Below are 17,428 nucleotides of genomic sequence, written 5' to 3'. Positions count from 1 at the left end.
ACTCTGGGAAATGAACAAGGGGTAGTGGAAAGGGAGGTGGGCAGGGGGATCGGGTGGCTGGGTGATGGGCACTGAGGGGGGCACTTGATGGGATGAACACTGGGTGTTATGCTATATGTTGGCAATCAAACTCCAATAAAAAATATACAAAAAAATCCATATCAATTAGATCTGCAGCAGATAGTATTACCTCTCGTTTTTTCTTTTGTTGTGATTTCCTCCTTCTTGTCATTTTGTCCAGAGAATTGTGGATGAACAAGTGAACAGATTAAAAAATATCAACCACAACCCAAGGAAAATACACACTAGACAAATCCAATGAGGTCAGAAAGCAAAACTGAAAAACAAAGAAAAAGCAAAAGAAAAAAGAGGGAGGAAAAGAGAATATAATCTCACAGGGTGGACAAAACACAGTGATCCACTTGTTCCTAAATGTGTATTGGTTTGTGTGCTTGAAGACAATATTTCCCAAAATTGGAAAGCAAAACCTATATATATACAAAAATAAAATTGAACAGAATGAAAGGAAGCCAAAAATGAAGTATCTATGAAGTGTAAGTATAAAAAAAGAAAGTTAAAAAAAGATTTAAAAAACAGTTTTTAAAATAAGAAACTATTTGAAAAGGAAAAAATGGAAAAAATTTTAATTGAGAGATAAACAAATCATGAGAAAAAAAGCTTCATTCTATATATTCATTCTATAACCGCTTTTCTCCTAGTGCTAGAGTTTTACAGTCTTGTGGCAATTGTAAATTTGCTGTGCACCTGTTCTTTCCAGTTGATCTTCTGGGGGAGGGGCCTGCTGCCTGGTTTCTCAGATGTCTTTGCCTGGTTGGAGTTGCACAACCCCTTGCCAGGAGGTGTGGCTCAGCGTAAGCTGATCCTGTGTGTTTTTGATTCCTGAAGGTTTTCCTTGCCTCTTTAGAGAATCCAAACAAAAATGGCTGCACCTTGATCTCCAGCCCGGCTCCTCAGCAAACCCTCAGGGACAAAAGGTCCTCATTTTTAACTGGGGCGGCTGTATGTGCCCACACTGATCCTCCCCTGGGAAGTCAGAGTATCCCACCCCATGGCACTATGTAGGGTGCTGGCACTGAGGCCACCTGTCAGGATCCTGTGTTTACCCTCTCCCTTTGGGGAGGTGGAGGGTGCCTGCATTCCAGTCCTTTGCAGATTCCCGGGGTAGAGATAGTCCCCTGATCGTCCTGCTAGGCTTGAAGTCTATGGCTAACCCAAGTTGAGAGCCTCCCCTGGATTTGCTGATCCTAACCAGTATCACTGCTCCACTGCTTGGGAACTCCACCATCTCAGGAACCCCCGTTAATTCTGTGACTCTAGGGTCCTGAGACCACACTGTCCTTCACCACCACCACCCCGCCCCCCGAATTCTTCCCGTTTCACCACCAGAGCACCAGGGATGTCTCTCACTAAAGCAACTTTCTCAAGGTTTCAATTTTGCCTTCCTGGGCTATATACAGCTTAGAGAGGCTCTCCCCTCCATTTATTTTCCCCTATTTTCTCTCAGATTCTCTTCCCCACACCTCCTACCTTGCAAAAAGTGGTTGCTTTTTTACTTGTAAAGTTCCAGAGACTCTTTTCTTATATCCCAAGGTGAATTCATGGGTGCTCAGAATACTTTGATAGTTCTTTAAATAAATTGAAGGGGCTAGATTAAATGAGGTCTCCCACTCTTCCGCCATCTTGCTGAAAGTCCCTATCCATTCATTTATTGATAGACATTGGGTTTGTTTTCACTTTCTGGCTATTATTAATGCTTTTATGAACATGCATGCACAAGTTTTTACATGTGAATATGTTTTTATTTCCTTTGGGTAGATTTCTAAGTTTGAAATTGATGGGTCCTATGTTTTAAGTTTAGCCTTTTAAGAAACTGCTGTAGTGTTTTTCCAAAGTTCCTGCACCATTTTACATTCCTGCCAGTGATGTATGAGGGTTCTAATTTCTTCACATCCTTGTGCAGCCTTTGTTACTGCCTTTTTTTTTTTTTAAACCATAGCCATCCTAATGGATGTGAAGTAGTATCTCATTATGCTTTTGATTTACATTTTCCTAATGGCTAATGATGTTAAGCGTCTTTTCATGTGCTTATTGATCTTATTTGTATATCCTCTTTGGAGAAATGTTTTTTCCAATGCTTTGCCTATTTTTAAATTGGGTTGTCTTTTTACTAATGAGTTTTATACAAATCCCTAATCAGATATATGATTTGCAAATATTTTCTCCCATTCTTTTACTTTGTTGACAGTTCCTTTGAAGTTTTCATTTTGAAATCTAATTTATTTTTTTCATTTTCTTTTGTTACCTATGCCATTGGTGTTATAGCTAAGAAACATTGCCTACCCAAAGGAATGAAAATTTACTCCTATTTTTCTTCTAAAGATTGTATAGTTTTAGTTCTTACATTGGGCTATGTGATGCATTTTAAGTTTATTTTGAGGGTGTGGTTTGAGGAAGGCGACAAACTTAATTCTTTTGCATATGGATATCTAGTTGTCCCAGCACCATTTGTTGAAAAGGCCGTTCTTTCAAGACCTCATCAAATAGTCTTGACACCCTTGTTGAAAATAAGTGAACTATAAATGTGAGAATTTATTTCTGGATTTTCAATTCTGTGTTTTTGATTCATATTATGTCTTTATGCCAGTATCACATTTTAAAAAAATTTAACCTTTACTGAGGCATAATTGACCTATAAAATTATTAGATATTTAAAGTGTACATCATGGTGATTTAATATGCATAGACATTTAAAAGGATTCTGCCCAGCTAGTTAATTAACACATCAATTACCTCACATATTTATCTTTTACTTGTGTGAGAACATTTAAATTCTACTCTCTTAGCAAATCTCAGTTATACACTACAATGTTATTAACTATAGTCACCTTATTTTACATTAGATCCTCAGGACTTTATTCATCTTGTTGCTGAAAGTTTGTACCTTTTTACTCACTTTACCCTATTTCCCCACCTCCCAGCCCTTGGCAACCACTTTTTTACTCTGTTTCTATGAGTTTGATTTTTTTTTTTTTTTTTTTTTGAGATTCCACACATAAGTGATGCCATGAAGTACTTGTCTTTCTTTGTCTGGCTTATTTTATGTAGCATAATGCCCTTAAGGTGCACCCTAGTTGTTTCAAATGGCAGGATTTTTTTCTTTCTCATGAATGAATAATAATTCCGTTGTATATATGTACACCATATCTTTATCCATTCATCTATTGGTGGCCATTTAGGTTGTTTCCATATTTTGGCTATAGTGAATAATGCTGCAGTGAATATGGAGACGCAGATATCTCTGCGATATTTTGTTTTTGTTTCCTTGAACATATACCCAGAAGTAGAGTTGCTGGATCATATGGTAGTTGTTTTTAATTTTTTGAGTAATCTCCATATTGTTTTGCATAGTAGCTCTACCCAATTTATATTTTCTATTAAATTTTATGAGTACCTTATATATTTTGGATATTAACCCCTTATCAAATGTATGATTTGCAGTTTTTTTTTTTTTTAGAACCACAATGTCTATTAATGTAGCCTTGGAGTAAGCTTTAAAATCAGAAATCTTAACAGCTCTAACTTTATTCTTCTTTTATTCAAGATTGTTTTGGCTAATTTTGGATCATCTTTAAATTTACACATACATTTTAGAATTAAGTTGTAATTGTCAATTCCTGCCAAAAAATGCCAATTAGGATTTTAGTGGGGATCATACTGGATCAATTTGTGTTCCTGTTATTTTTGTTCTCGTAACTTCCTTTACATAGTAGTTAACATATTGTTTAATTATCTGAGAAAGGTTATGATTAAAGTATGAGATGATAAATGAAAATGAGGGACGCCTGGGGTTAAACATCTGCCTTCAGCTCAGGGTGTGATCCTGGAGTCTGGGGATCGAGTCCCACATCGGGTTCCCTGCATGGAACCTACTTCTCCCTCTGCCTGTGTCTCTGCCTCTCTTTCTATGTGTCTCCCATGAATAAATAAATAAAAATTTTTAAAAAATGAAAATGATGTGAATATAGATTTGCTTAGACAATTCTAGGATATTAAAATTGGAAGATAAACCTTGAATTTTAATAAGAGTAATGTTAGAGTTAAATTTCTCAAATAGTTTATTTCTTTGGAAGGTGGTAAATTTGACTTTTTTAGTCATAGTGGGTTTATAGACTAATAATAGAGTTAGATAATTTTAGAATTAATACTCTATAAAGTGTAAAAATTTCCCTCCAGGGAAGTCTGCCTTAAAACAAAAAATCCCTTGATGTCACTGACTAGACTGAAGTTTACCAAATATATCAAATATTTAAAATACATTTAAATATTTTTCTGTTCTGCTCAACCAGTAGTAGAAGAAGTTGTGTAGGTAGAATAATTTGCCAATTTTCTGTGCTGATTTAGTATCTTTCTATTTATTTAAAAACATTTTTTTGAGAGAGAGGGTGAATGAGCCAGGGGGAGGGGCAAAGGAAGAGGGAGAGAATCTTAAGCAGGCTCCACACCCAGCCCAGAGCCTGACACAGGGCTCAGTCTCACAACCCTGAGATCATGACCTGAACTGAAATCAAGAGTTGGACACTTAACTGACTGAGCCATCCAGGCACCCCTAGGGTTTCTTTATTTTTAATAACTTTCAGTAATTATACTTTATTTATACATTGATCCCAAGATGGTGTAGATGATAAGACTCAAAAATGAAATCTTGCCATTTGCAACAACGTGGTTGGAACTAGCGTGTATTATACTAAATGAAATAAGTCAGAGAAAGACAAATACCATGTAATCTCACTTACGTGAAATTTAAGAAAGAAAACAGATGTATAGCAAGAGGGGGGAAAAGGAGAGAGGGAAGCAAGCCAGAAGAGACTCTTAATGATAGAGAACAAACTGAGGATTGATGGAGGGAAGTGGGTGGGGATGGGATAGATCGGTGATCGGTATTATAGAGGACACTTGATGTGGTGGGCACTGGGTATTGTAAGTGATAAATCACTGAATTCTACTCCAGAAACCAATATCTCATTGTCTGTTAGCTAAAATTGAAATTAAAAAAGAAAAAATCTTTAAAAAGAAAGATGAATTTTGAGGCACCGGGATGGCTCAGTTAGTGGAGCATACAAGTTTTGGCTTCAGGATGCTGGGTGTAGAGAGGACTTTAAATATGAAAAAGAAATCTTAAAAAAAAGACTCACCATTGATTTAATAACAAGGGTTATTGGAATATCTGTTACAAAAGAGGTTGAAATAGAGTAGTCCCTATAAAAGCAAGGGAATCAAGAGAGGAAGGTTATAGGGTGACTTTAGAAAAGATAGTACAGTTTTTCCCTGCTCTCTGAAAGTAGAGTGTTCCTATGAAAGATTTGATTAAACGCTATTTTCACTTTTTGCTTTTCTTTATAGAAGTGAAAATCCTCTTTTGATCTCTTTTGACTAGCAAAAACAGATATTAATGTAGTTCTTTTGTAAAAGTAAAGTGGCATAACACAAACTTTTGAAAAGCAGGGGATACCTGTCTTTTGAACTGGCAACAAGAGAAAGTTTCTAATAGGTAGAAAACTGAGAAGAAGACCATATTGTGAAACAGGAGTTTATGTAAGGTGACTGGAATATACTGTATGTAGGTAGGTGGGGTATATAGTATCTTAAAGTATCAGACTTGAGAGAAGTGAGTATATCAGTAACTTGCTTTAGGACTTACTGATTTTTGAGGTAGTGTCCTTATAGATTAACTATTGTATACATTCTTGTTTAATTTTCCAGTTTTGTATTGATTCTGAAAACAAGTCCTATGTAATTACAGGGATTTATTAGCCTAAAGTAATTAAAATATAGTTCATAGAAACTTACCTGAAATATCTTTAAAACATATAATTTAAGATTTTAAATGACTTAATTTTCAGATGTTCCAGTATATTTATGGCAACAGCTTTAAGTTTTGACAAAGAAATACTTTTTGGAGAGAAGTACCTTTTCTTAATCACTGATTACTAGTTACTTGTGGAAAAGATTCTTCTCTTTTGGTATTGATTGCATTGTCTAAAGATCAGACTCTGTATATCTTTTTAGGTGTTTTGCTAAAGATACTTGAATTTGTTTGCTCCTGACATTTTAAGTTTAATTCATATATTGAAATATGATCCAGGAAGGTTAGCACTTGCTTTTGCTTGTTTCTTGTTGTTTTGTTTTTCATTTTTGTTTGTGTTTCATTTTGTTTGTTTTTAAGTAGGCTCCATGTCTGATGTGGGGCTTGAACTCACAACCCTGAGATTAAAGGTCAGTCACATGCCGCACTGAGAGAGCCAGCCAGGCACCCCAACTTTTGCTTGTTCAAAAGTCTTGTTCTTAGTCTGTCCTACTCCTGTCCAATTCTCCTTTCCATTTAAAAAAAAAAAAAAAAAGAAAAGTAGATTTAAAAAAATTTTTTTGGCTACATATATAGATATTTTCAAAGTTGGGGTATATCTTCTGATTTACAAATATCTTTGCTGCTGACCAAGACTGGGTCATGAGAATGAGCCCCAGATCAGGCTCTGCGCTCAGTAGGGAGTTAGCTTGAGATTCTCTCCATCTGTACCTCCCTCCACTTGTGCACAGACTCTCTCTCTCAAAAATAAGTAAATGAATCTCTTAAAAATATATTAATATTTAAGAAGATACATTGTTGTATGCTTCAGATTCCAAAAGTATAGAAACATATACAGTGAGAAGTCACCTTACACATAGGATGCTATATATTTTCCCCGGTGTATCCTTCCAGAGATATTTTTAATATATACAAATACTGCATATATTGTGTTCTTTGATCATAAAACCTACTTTGAACATGATTTTGTGTCTTACTTTTTTCCTATTTAAATCATAAAGATGTCTCCACAGTTTTATATCCTGTTATTATATCATCATTTAACCCTTTTTACCCAATTTAACTACCTTTGATGAATCCTTTGATTGTTTTTGCAGTCTTTTGCTATTTTTATTTTTATTTATTTTTATTTTTTTTAATTTTTATTTATTATTTATGATAGTCACACACAGAGAAAGAGAGAGAGAGAGAGAGGCAGAGACATAGGCAGAGGGAGAAGCAGGCTCCATGCACCGGGACCCTGACATGGGATTCGATCCCGGGTCTCCAGGATCGCGCCCTGGGCCAAAGGCAGGCGCTAAATCGCTGCGCCACCCAGGGATCCCACTATTTTTAAATAATATTACAAATTAGTAAACAGAGGCCTACCTCATTCCACCAGTATGCTAGCATATTTATGGGACAAGTTCCTAGGGGAATTGCTGGGCTTATATTCATTTATATTTTGGTAGATATTGGCAGTCTGCTTGATATATAGAGTGGTGGTTTTGAACCAGGGGCAGTTTTGCTCCAGGAAGACATTTGGCAAAGTCTGAGACATGATTTTTCATGGTTTGGGGCAGGGGCTGTGCTCCTGGTATGTTTGAGAGCTGATTGGGTTATGTGAACTGTTCAGATCCTTTGTTCATTTTCCCATAAGAGTAATCATGCCCTTTGTTCATTATATAAATTTTAAATACCTTTTCTCTGTGTCTTGTCTTTTGATTTCTGCATGGCAAAAACACTATGAACATTTTAAAAAACAATGTATATAAAGGGAGTTTCTGAGTTTTGGTAGGAAATATTTTCCCTAATATCAGTTATTCAAGGAGTCTTCCATCTTTGTGGGGACACTTTTATCATTTCATTTTGTGCATTTTGATATTTGATGTATTTGGAATTTATTCTGGTATAAAGTTTAAATACAACTTATTTTTTCCAGTTCACTACCTAATCACACTATGGCTATTTAATAAATAATCCATCTTTTTCTACTGATTTTAAGTACTATTATCACATACAAACTTCTCATGTATTTGATTCTAAAAATATGTTTTAATGAAATCAATATATCTTGGAGATATCTGCACTCCCAATGTTTATTGCAGCATTATTAACAATAGCCAAGATATGGAAACAACCTGTGTCACTTACAGATGAATGGATAAAGAAGATGTGGTGTGTACACACACACACACACACACACACACAGACATACACACAATGGAATATTATTCAGCCACAAGAAAGAAGGAAATCCTGCTGTGCAACAGTGTGGATGAACCTGAAGGGTCCATACTAAGTGCAATAAGCCAGACAAAGAAAGACAAATGATGTGTGGTACCACTTATAAGTGAACTAAAGAAAAAAAGCTGATTTCATGGAAATAATAGAATGGTGGCTCCTAGAGGTTTAGAGGAGGGGAAAGTGGGGAGATGTAGGTTGGAGGGTACAAGATGAATAAGTTCTGAGGATCTTATATATAGCATGATGACTATAGTTAATAATATAGTACTGTATATTTGAAATTGGCTGAGAGTAGATCTTAAGCCTTCTCACCACACATGCACAAAAAATGAGTTAACTGTGAAGTGATGCATGTGTTAATTATCTTGATCTTAGTAATCATTATACAGTGTTATAGCAAATAATCATGTACACTAAAAATATATAATTATTTCTCATATATTTCCATCAAGTGGGAAAATATAAATAAAATATATTTTAGTATCTAGTAGGATGGCAAGGCTATTCCCTCAGTACTCTTATTTGGATTTTTCCTGCCTATTCTTATTTTTTAATATAAACTTCAGAATTTGCTTATATGGTTTAAAAAAGATGTTTTGTTATAATCACATTTTAGTTGTTGACTAAGTAGAATTGATCTCTTTTATGATGTTGAATTTCCTCTCTGAGAACATTAAGTGTGTGTGTGTATGTCTTAGGAATGTTTTAAAGATCTCTTTATGTAGACTTATACTTACTTAGTTTATCTCTATGTTTTATTTCTTTGTTGTTGCACTTGTAAATGGGGTCTGCCATTACATTTTCTAACTGGTTATTTGTATATATGAAAGCTTATTTCTGTATACCAGTTTGTACTCAAGTTCTTATTGTTTGATTAATTTTTCAGTTGATTTTCCAATATACAACCATTATCTACAAAGATTAATATTTTTATCTCCTTCTTTCCAAATTATTATACCCTTTCTCTTGTCAGTTTATATTTGCTAGAAATTCCAGAACAATATTAGATAGATGATAAAAAAAATTGTGGTAGAATACTTTTTCTTAAAGCTTCTTATATTTTAGAACAGATACTTCCTTATTTCCTTTTCTAAACTTGAGGCTAGCTGTTGGTGGATTGATAATGTTATAGATAATTCTTTCATATTGGAAATATTCATCACTTAAACTCCTTTTAAAGAGTTTTCATCAATAGAGGGTATACATTTTTTTAAATAATTTTATGTCAGTTTTTTTCAAGTGCATTAAGCATCCATGTGTTGGATCTGTTTTCTACTTTCATAATGTTTTTTTTTAAATTTTTTTTTATTTATTTATGATAGTCACACAGAGAGAGAGGCAGAGACACAGGCAGAGGGAGAAGCAGGCTCCATGCACCGGGAGCCCGACGTGGGATTCGATCCCGGGTCTCCAGGATCGCGCCCTGGGCCAAAGGCAGGAGCCAAACCGCTGCACCACCCAGGGATCCCCATAATGTTTTTTTTTAAGATTTTATTTATTTTTTCATGAGAGACACAGAGGCAGAGACATAGGCTGAGGGAGAAGCAGGCTCCCCGCAGAGCCTGATGCGGAATTCAATCCCCACACTGGGATCATGCCCTGAGCCAAAGGCAGATGCTCAACTGCTGAGCCACCCAGGTGTCCCAAGTATATAAATTTTTAAATGCCTTTTCAGCATCCATTGATATGATACAATACAATATTTTTCTTCTTAAATCCATTAGAATGAAATATGTGTAGATCTTCCTGTCTTTTACTATCCTTGCATCGCTGTATAAATCTCATATAGCCGAGAACTATTCGTTTTTAATATTTAGTGCTTTTTCTCACAGGTTTATCATGTTCATTCTGATAGCTATGAGACACAAAACCAGCACTATGGAAGAAGTTTAACAAAAGAAACTCTAAAGGATGGTAAGGATTGAAAAACCATACTATTACTGCACAGTTTTCAAAATGATTCTAAAGTAATTTCAATCTTAATTCTTCTTTGTTATAGTGATTCAATCCATAAGTAAACTCTAAAAAACCCTTAAATTGATAAAACCGCATTAATCATAATCCCTGGTTTGTAATACACCAAAACCATGGATCCATGAATGCTTTCTTTTACATTTAGTTCATTTCTTATTTATTGTTATACATAAAAAAAAAATAATGGACATCAGTGAACCAGTAATACAGTCCAAGTCCTAAACTAGAGTTGTCTTCAAATCCTAATATGTAAATCATAGTGTATTAAAACTGTATACTGTTACATAAGAGAACTTTAAAATGTGTATTATTGTATATAATGTATTTTTATTGAAATCTCCCATGTGTAGTTTAACTGTGTATTATAAGTTTCTACAACTACATAATAAATAAATGGCTTTAGAAGCAGTTTAAATAAAGCCTGTTAACATACATGCTTCTAAAATAACCAAGCTATTACAAAAACAATAATACCTTAATAGGTTTCTGGAAATATTATTCTATTAAACGCTTATTCTTAGCTTTGCCTAAGATGGGAAAGAGTTTATGTGTAGTGTAAATAGTTTGAAGAAAAATTTTTATTTTATATATAGAAAACAAACATACACTGTGTGATCTTAACAGTATTTGCCTTGGTTTGCTTAACCAACAGCAGGATAATATTCAATTGGCTCTTTATTAAAATATTTTGCAGGCTAATATGAATATATTTTTATAAGTAATTTCTGTCCCAGAGTGGAGGAACAAACTATTTAAGGGCAGAAATCAAATTATATATACCCATAAATTCTCAAATATAATAAAATAAGCATAAATAATCTTAAAAGATTATTAATAATCTGATAGGTTAAAACATCTAAAAATCTCAATTTTGAAGAACATATTCAACCTGGAGTAGTGTTGATCCCCAAAGAGAGCTTAACTTTTGTGAAGACTGATTTAATCAACTTTATTAAGAACAAAAGGATTTATTATAGTTCATTATTTGATATTTTGGCTGTTGGTAATTTTTTAAAGATTAATTAATTAATTAATTAATTAATTTATGACAGACAGAGAGAGAGAGAGAGAGAGAGGCAGACACACAGGCAGAGGGAGAAGCAGGCTCCATGCCGGGAACCCGATGCGGGACTCGATCCCGGGACTCCAGGATCGCGCCCTGGGCCAAAGGCAGGTGCCAAACTGCCCAGCCACCCAGGGATCCCTGTTGATGCTATTACAAGTGCCTGTGATTTGACCCTAGGTTTAGATTAGCTCTTGAGTATGATTCTAACAAACAAATAACCTTATTAAAAAATCCCTCACACTAGCAAATGAAGCAAATCTTATCACGTTCCTCAAGAGAATATAGAGAACTAAACTACCAATCCTAGTGTAATAATTTTTTAAATCTAAGTAGTATATTTCACTTTACATATTTAACTTTACATAAGTGTCATTTTCTAGTAAGAGAGTCCTCCACACTAGAAATTAAGTTTGAGGTCCAAGTTTCTCTGACTAGAATTTTACCTGTTCAGTTAATTGCAAGGGGTGATGGGAAAAAGTTGAAGAATTCTATCTAAGATGAATTCACTTCCCAGGTGATAGCGAGTTCATAATTTCATTATAATCCAATATTTTCCTATTTATAGGAGTTTCCAGGTTTTTTCATAATGGATTCTGCTTAAGAAAAGATGCTGTTGCTGCCAGTATTCAGAAAGTTGAGAATATTCTGCAGTGGTTTGAAAATCAGAAGCAGCTTAACTTTTATGCAAGTTCATTACTGTTTGTTTATGAAGGTTCATCTCGGCCAACTACTACAAAATCAAATGACAGAACTTTGGTAGAAAAGTTTTTGTCCAAAGGGCAACTGTCAGGTGCAGATGTCCTGGAGTACAATAATAACTTTCATGTGTTAAATTCTACAGAGAATGGGAAAATAGATGCTTCAGTAGGCAAAAGCTTGTCCAAGATGTATGCTCGTCACAGAAAAATGTGTTCAAAAAAGCATCACAGTCAGACTTCATTGGAAGTTGAAAATATAGAGCAAGACAATGGGTGGAAAAGCATGTCACAGGAACATTTAAATGGAAATGTACTTTCCCAACTGGAAAAAGTTTTCTATCATCTTCCCACTGGTTGCCAAGAGATTTCAGAAGCAGAAGTGCGAATGATAGATTTTGCTCATGTGTTCCCTAGCAACACAATAGATGAGGGATATGTTTATGGGCTGAAGCATTTAATTACTGTGCTGCAAAGTATTTTAGACAATTGAATCCTTTGCTGCAGTCTTCTAAGGGATGGGGCAATCATAAGAGCAGCAGTCGATATCTCTGCACTTGTAAAGCTATGTAAAAAATTTGTATTGTGAGTCTACATTTTGTCTTTATACTTTTGGTAGAAGGGTTATCTTTTTTATAATCTTACTCAGGAAAACTAATTATTTGTTCATTAGAAAACTATGAAGAATAAAGAAACTTAGGAATGTTAAGCAGGGAATGTGGTGGTACATGGCTTAAACATCTGTTTGGCTCAAGCAAAATGCAAACCATTATTCAGTCATTAAGAGTTTATTTAGCTTTCTGTAGCCAATTTGTCATGAAATCTCTATCCACCCAACCTTGACAATGAGCCATATCTAAACTCATTAAATTATTTGAACACTTTAAAAAATCTAGAGAGCACAGGTTGATGTCCTTAGTGTTACTATGTATGAAGTTATTAAAACTGGAGAAAATTCTACTTCAGAACAGTTAAGTACTGTTTAGGTTTTATATTAAAAGTTCAGACCAGCATATCAAAAGGTGCTTCTTAATAAAGCAATTCAGAATCATTGTATTCCAAAAGCAGATTTTCTCTTTAATTTCCATTTATATGCCTATTTCAATATATTATACTTCACAAGAAAGATAATTCAACAACAACAACAAAAATCTTGAAATTAGAGTCACTAATAATTATTCTTGCCAAGGTTAGGAGAAAAGAGAAGTTATTTGCCAGGAACATAATGTTTTTCTTTTAAAATTGGAATATATATTTACTACATTGTGAAAGGTGTTGTAAACCATATAAATATCGTTTCCTCTAACTGCAGCTTCAAAACATAGATGATTGAAGCTTTGTCTTATTTCTCCTTTAAATAGCTATTGAGAATTTTCTCTTTTAAAATTCATGTCCCCATTTGGTTCAGCACTAGTATAAATATATGTTAGAATTCTCAGAATTCTAATAAGTAGTGAAGGACACCATCCAGTATTGTGTTACCAAAAATATTATGTGTAAATTAGTGCATCACTATGAATTTGGTGCATATCTAAATCCATGCTTCTATTTCACTCTTACTCAAAATGTTTTTATATCCTATTCCAGAGAGAGATTATGATTTACTTTTGTAATAGGTGGCGGAGATGCCATTTTTCCTGGAAAAATTAGATTTTTTTAAGTATTATATGTGATTCACATATATCACCATTTTAAAAAATAACTATTATTTGAAAACATTTAAAACTTTGAAATTAAATTTACAAATATGTTAGATATTTATGAAAGCATTACTTGCACTTTGATTCACTAATAACCCTGCTAAGTAGTTAAGAGTTTTGTCATATTCCTGGAAAATGTTTTAGATTTGTGGGCTGTTGGACTTTTGCCCTCTCTTTTTCCCCTAGAATTACAAATTCAAGTTTTAATTCTAAGCAGCTTTTTTTTGGTATGGAGGAAAGTATCACAATTTTTTTATATTTATCTCACTTTCCCAACCTCTCTAAGTGTACTTTGCAAATACCTAAGCACAAACAGAAGTACCAAATGCTCTGTGAATTCTATGCTTAGTAAGTCTATTAAACCCGAATTACTTTAAAATTCATATACATTTTGTTATAGCAAAATTTGTTTTAAATTTTTTACTTAGGGTCAGTATAAGTATTTTTCATAGAGACTTCATATTTTTCTCTACTGTCTAAATGAGTATTGGCTGTAGCTTTTTTTTGTGAGGATGAATTTCAAGTCCTAGTAAATAGTAAAAAATTTTTTAATTTTACTTTTTTTCTCCTACAGTATAGACTTTTGTTGTTGTTGTTGTTACTCGGACAGTAGTTCAATAAGTCTTAAGCTCAGATAATTAACAGTTTTGAGTCTTAACAAGAGGCTTTTTTTGTATGGGATGGTATCAGCGTATATACAGTGAATTTAATAAATTTAAGTATTACCAGACTTTTTGCACATTTTAGCTCAATAAAGTGTGAATCAGCTGTTCCAGATTTTCTTTATCCATATTTGGAAATACAGTTTTGTAAAAATCAGTGTCTTACCTTTTTGATACAGTAGATCATCTTTTGTTTTACTAAAACAAGAAGCGCTTTTATCTTTTGTTTTTCAGGGAAGAGATTAACATTTAATTCTGTTTACATTTTTTTATCACTGTTATCCAATACCCATTTTCTGTTACTTTATTAGTCAACCTTACATGTCACAGAGTAAGTATTTATGTAATCTACATGTGAATATTTTACTATCTAGCCCAGTTATTTAACATTATGCTGAAATTTACCACTGTGGGGAAGAATGATCACTATTTACCAAGCATATTTAAACATGTACATGTTTAAGAAATAAGCATAATAAGGATATAGTTTGAGTTAATAGGGTTATCATAGTTTTTTTTCCCCCCTAGGAAACATAAATAATGATTTTAGTGTATTTCTTATGGAATGCACTCATGAAAAGGACTTTTGAAAAATTGTGGATAGTGAATAATACATTTCTCTAATAAAAATTTAAATTGGATAATAGTTTTATAATGAAGTATTTACACTAATTGATATTTTAATATGGGTGGGAAGTTGCATAGGTTGAAATAAATTAAAAATTGATAAGTGCTAAATATTTTATCTAAATAGTTTTGCAAGAAACAGTTGTGAAAATGTGTATATTAAAATGGCTCTAACATGGAGCTTGGTATTTTCAACTCAGTATTCATTATTCTTTGTTTAATGTGTCTGGAACGATCTTACTATGCCTCTTACACTACAATTTCCTATTTTGGGGCTTAAGGTTATGTTCAACTGAATAAGAACTTTTTTTTTTTACTTTGAGTGTAACCTACTATTTTATGATTTCCAAGACGATGTTCTTCATACTATCTCTATAATGTCAGTATATTAAATTCCTAATATAACTTAAGAAAAAGGAATTAATTTTTAGAGATATTTCAGTTGTAATTTTTATTTTCATGCAACTGAAGACATTTGTTTCTAGGATTTGGAATATTGTAGAAAATACAGGATGAAAGAAAATGGAATGAAACAATTTTATTTGTGAAATTGCAAAAATTTTGTCCACTTTTTAAAACATTGTCATCATTTTAGTACTCTTTTAGCAGTTAGGCATTTGTTAATTTAAAACTTGATTTGCTCTTAAAATTGTTTACAATGCTTTGTAATAATCTTCCTTATCCAGTGCCTTTAATCTTGATTTGATGTTTGTAGCCTCAGTTATCCTTCCACTACATCCTGTAATATTTTTATAGTTTCTTCAAAAAATGTCAATTTAATCATGTAAAGAGGTAGCAATTGTCTATCAGTGCTTTGGGAAGACAAGTAGAGTTGCCTATGGAGGCCGGGCTTTACTTAATTCATTCAAAAATACTTAGTGGATGTCTACCGAATAAAGCATTTTCGGCCCCTGAATATACAGTTGTGAACCAATCAGGCAAAGCCCTAACCATTTTCTGCATTCTGTCTAGATGGGGTGGGTTTGGGGACCTAATTAAAATAGAGATACAGAAAAATATGCATTTAACAATAATAAAGTTAACTGGCATTTGAATTTGTGTAGAGATAAGGTAATGAGCGGAGACAAAGTAACTGACAATATATTAGGTTAAAAATAATATTTAGCAGCATTATAACCTCTATTTGACTCCTGAGTTCAGGTAGCAATTATAGATAGGATAAAAAGGCCTTAATTTTTCACTTTCTTGCCGGTAAAGGTACGTTTATTTTTAGGCTGCCCATTGAGAGTAGTGTTTTAACAGAACATTACTGTGAAAAACATTCCATTACATATTCACAAGCAAATTACTGCACATTTTTAAAATTTGTGTTTTACAAGTAGTACAAATACTTTAGGCCTCAGTCTCATCTTCAAATTATTGATATTTTAAATTTGGCAATGAAAATGAAATTACTTTTTGACTTACAGAGTGAAGTATTGTTACTTAAAATGCTTGTTAATATTTTAGGAAGGTTGGAGTCTCCATTTTTTTTTTGATGTTTAAATTCTTGTTACTTATGTTGATAGTGTCTAATAAGAGGAAATAGCATTCATGTGATTAAATAAATTAGGAAATACTTTGAAAACTTTTAGTTGTTAAACTTTGTCATCATGGGGTTAAATTTTGGCCTGGTGTTCACTTACAATACATGTTAACAAGTTTAATTATGAAGTGAAATAGTTTCAAGTATGATGTGTAATGCACCTGCATATAAATGAAATTGGCGTGCACAAAGACACTTTACTATAAGGAGCTGTACTGGAAGATTTATGAAAGCATGTGAAATTGCACCTAAAATTGTATTAGTGACTATGCTAAATTTATTGTACTTGATGAATGAATGTATTTAGTGTAGTCAAAGTTACTTTGGCTTAAATGTCTAAATAATGTCTTTCTTTTTTAAAATGTGTTTGTAATTTGTAGTATTGATGGGGGTATTCTTGGACTGCAGGGGTTATTGTCAATGTGTGATTTGTGTTTTTATTTTATAGAATCATCTAATGTGATATACTGATTTTTATAAGTGATATTTAGATAATTCTAATAACTGTATATTTGACAACCTATTAAAATGTTTTGCATTTGATCTTTTCTTCATTAATTATAATTTGCTAACAAACTTCATGGTAATTTAAAAACAACTTAATCATTCAACAAACATTTACGTGCATGTTATATACTAAAAACTACAGGAATCATTAGTGATTCAAAGATGATTAAGACAAGCTGTTAATGGAAAAAAGCATATGCATTACAAATGAAAAAATATGTAAACTTTTTGCCTAAATATTTTTCTATCAGATGTACCAAAATCTTTGGAATCAACCTTATAGGAGAAGTGGACTATAGCAGAAACAAAAATGACTTGTCTGTGAAAATACATAATTGTAAACTTCAGAAGGGGTAAGATAGTTTTGCTTGTATTTGAAGTTTGATGAATCAGCTACTTAATTAGTGACCTAAGTATTTTCATTCATTAAATAAAAAGAGAGGATACTATCAAATACCTACCCTATATTAGGCACCATATTTGGTTTGGGGGATTTTTAAAAGCTGCATAAGATTTTCAGTACATGTTCTCAAAATATGTA

At 33.1% G+C, this 17,428-nt stretch overlaps 1 protein-coding gene across 1 annotated transcript in view; it reads left to right on the top strand.

Moving 5' to 3' along the window:
• The window catches only part of IPMK (inositol polyphosphate multikinase), a 60,754-nt gene extending 43,831 nt beyond the window's left edge, over positions 1-16,923 (top strand). Inside the window, exons 5-6 of the mRNA XM_072818815.1 lie at positions 9,943-10,024; positions 11,716-16,923. Coding sequence (XP_072674916.1) covers positions 9,943-10,024; positions 11,716-12,338 — 705 coding nt within the window. The 3' untranslated portion in view covers positions 12,339-16,923. The remainder of the gene's footprint in view (positions 1-9,942; positions 10,025-11,715) is intronic.
• The last annotated feature ends 505 nt before the right edge of the window (positions 16,924-17,428 follow it).

The sequence above is a fragment of the Canis lupus genome (genome assembly GCF_048164855.1).
Source record: "Canis lupus baileyi chromosome 4 unlocalized genomic scaffold, mCanLup2.hap1 SUPER_4_unloc_1, whole genome shotgun sequence".
NCBI classification, from domain to species: domain Eukaryota; kingdom Metazoa; phylum Chordata; class Mammalia; order Carnivora; family Canidae; genus Canis; species Canis lupus.
This window is presented reverse-complemented; position numbering and strand designations above follow the sequence as displayed.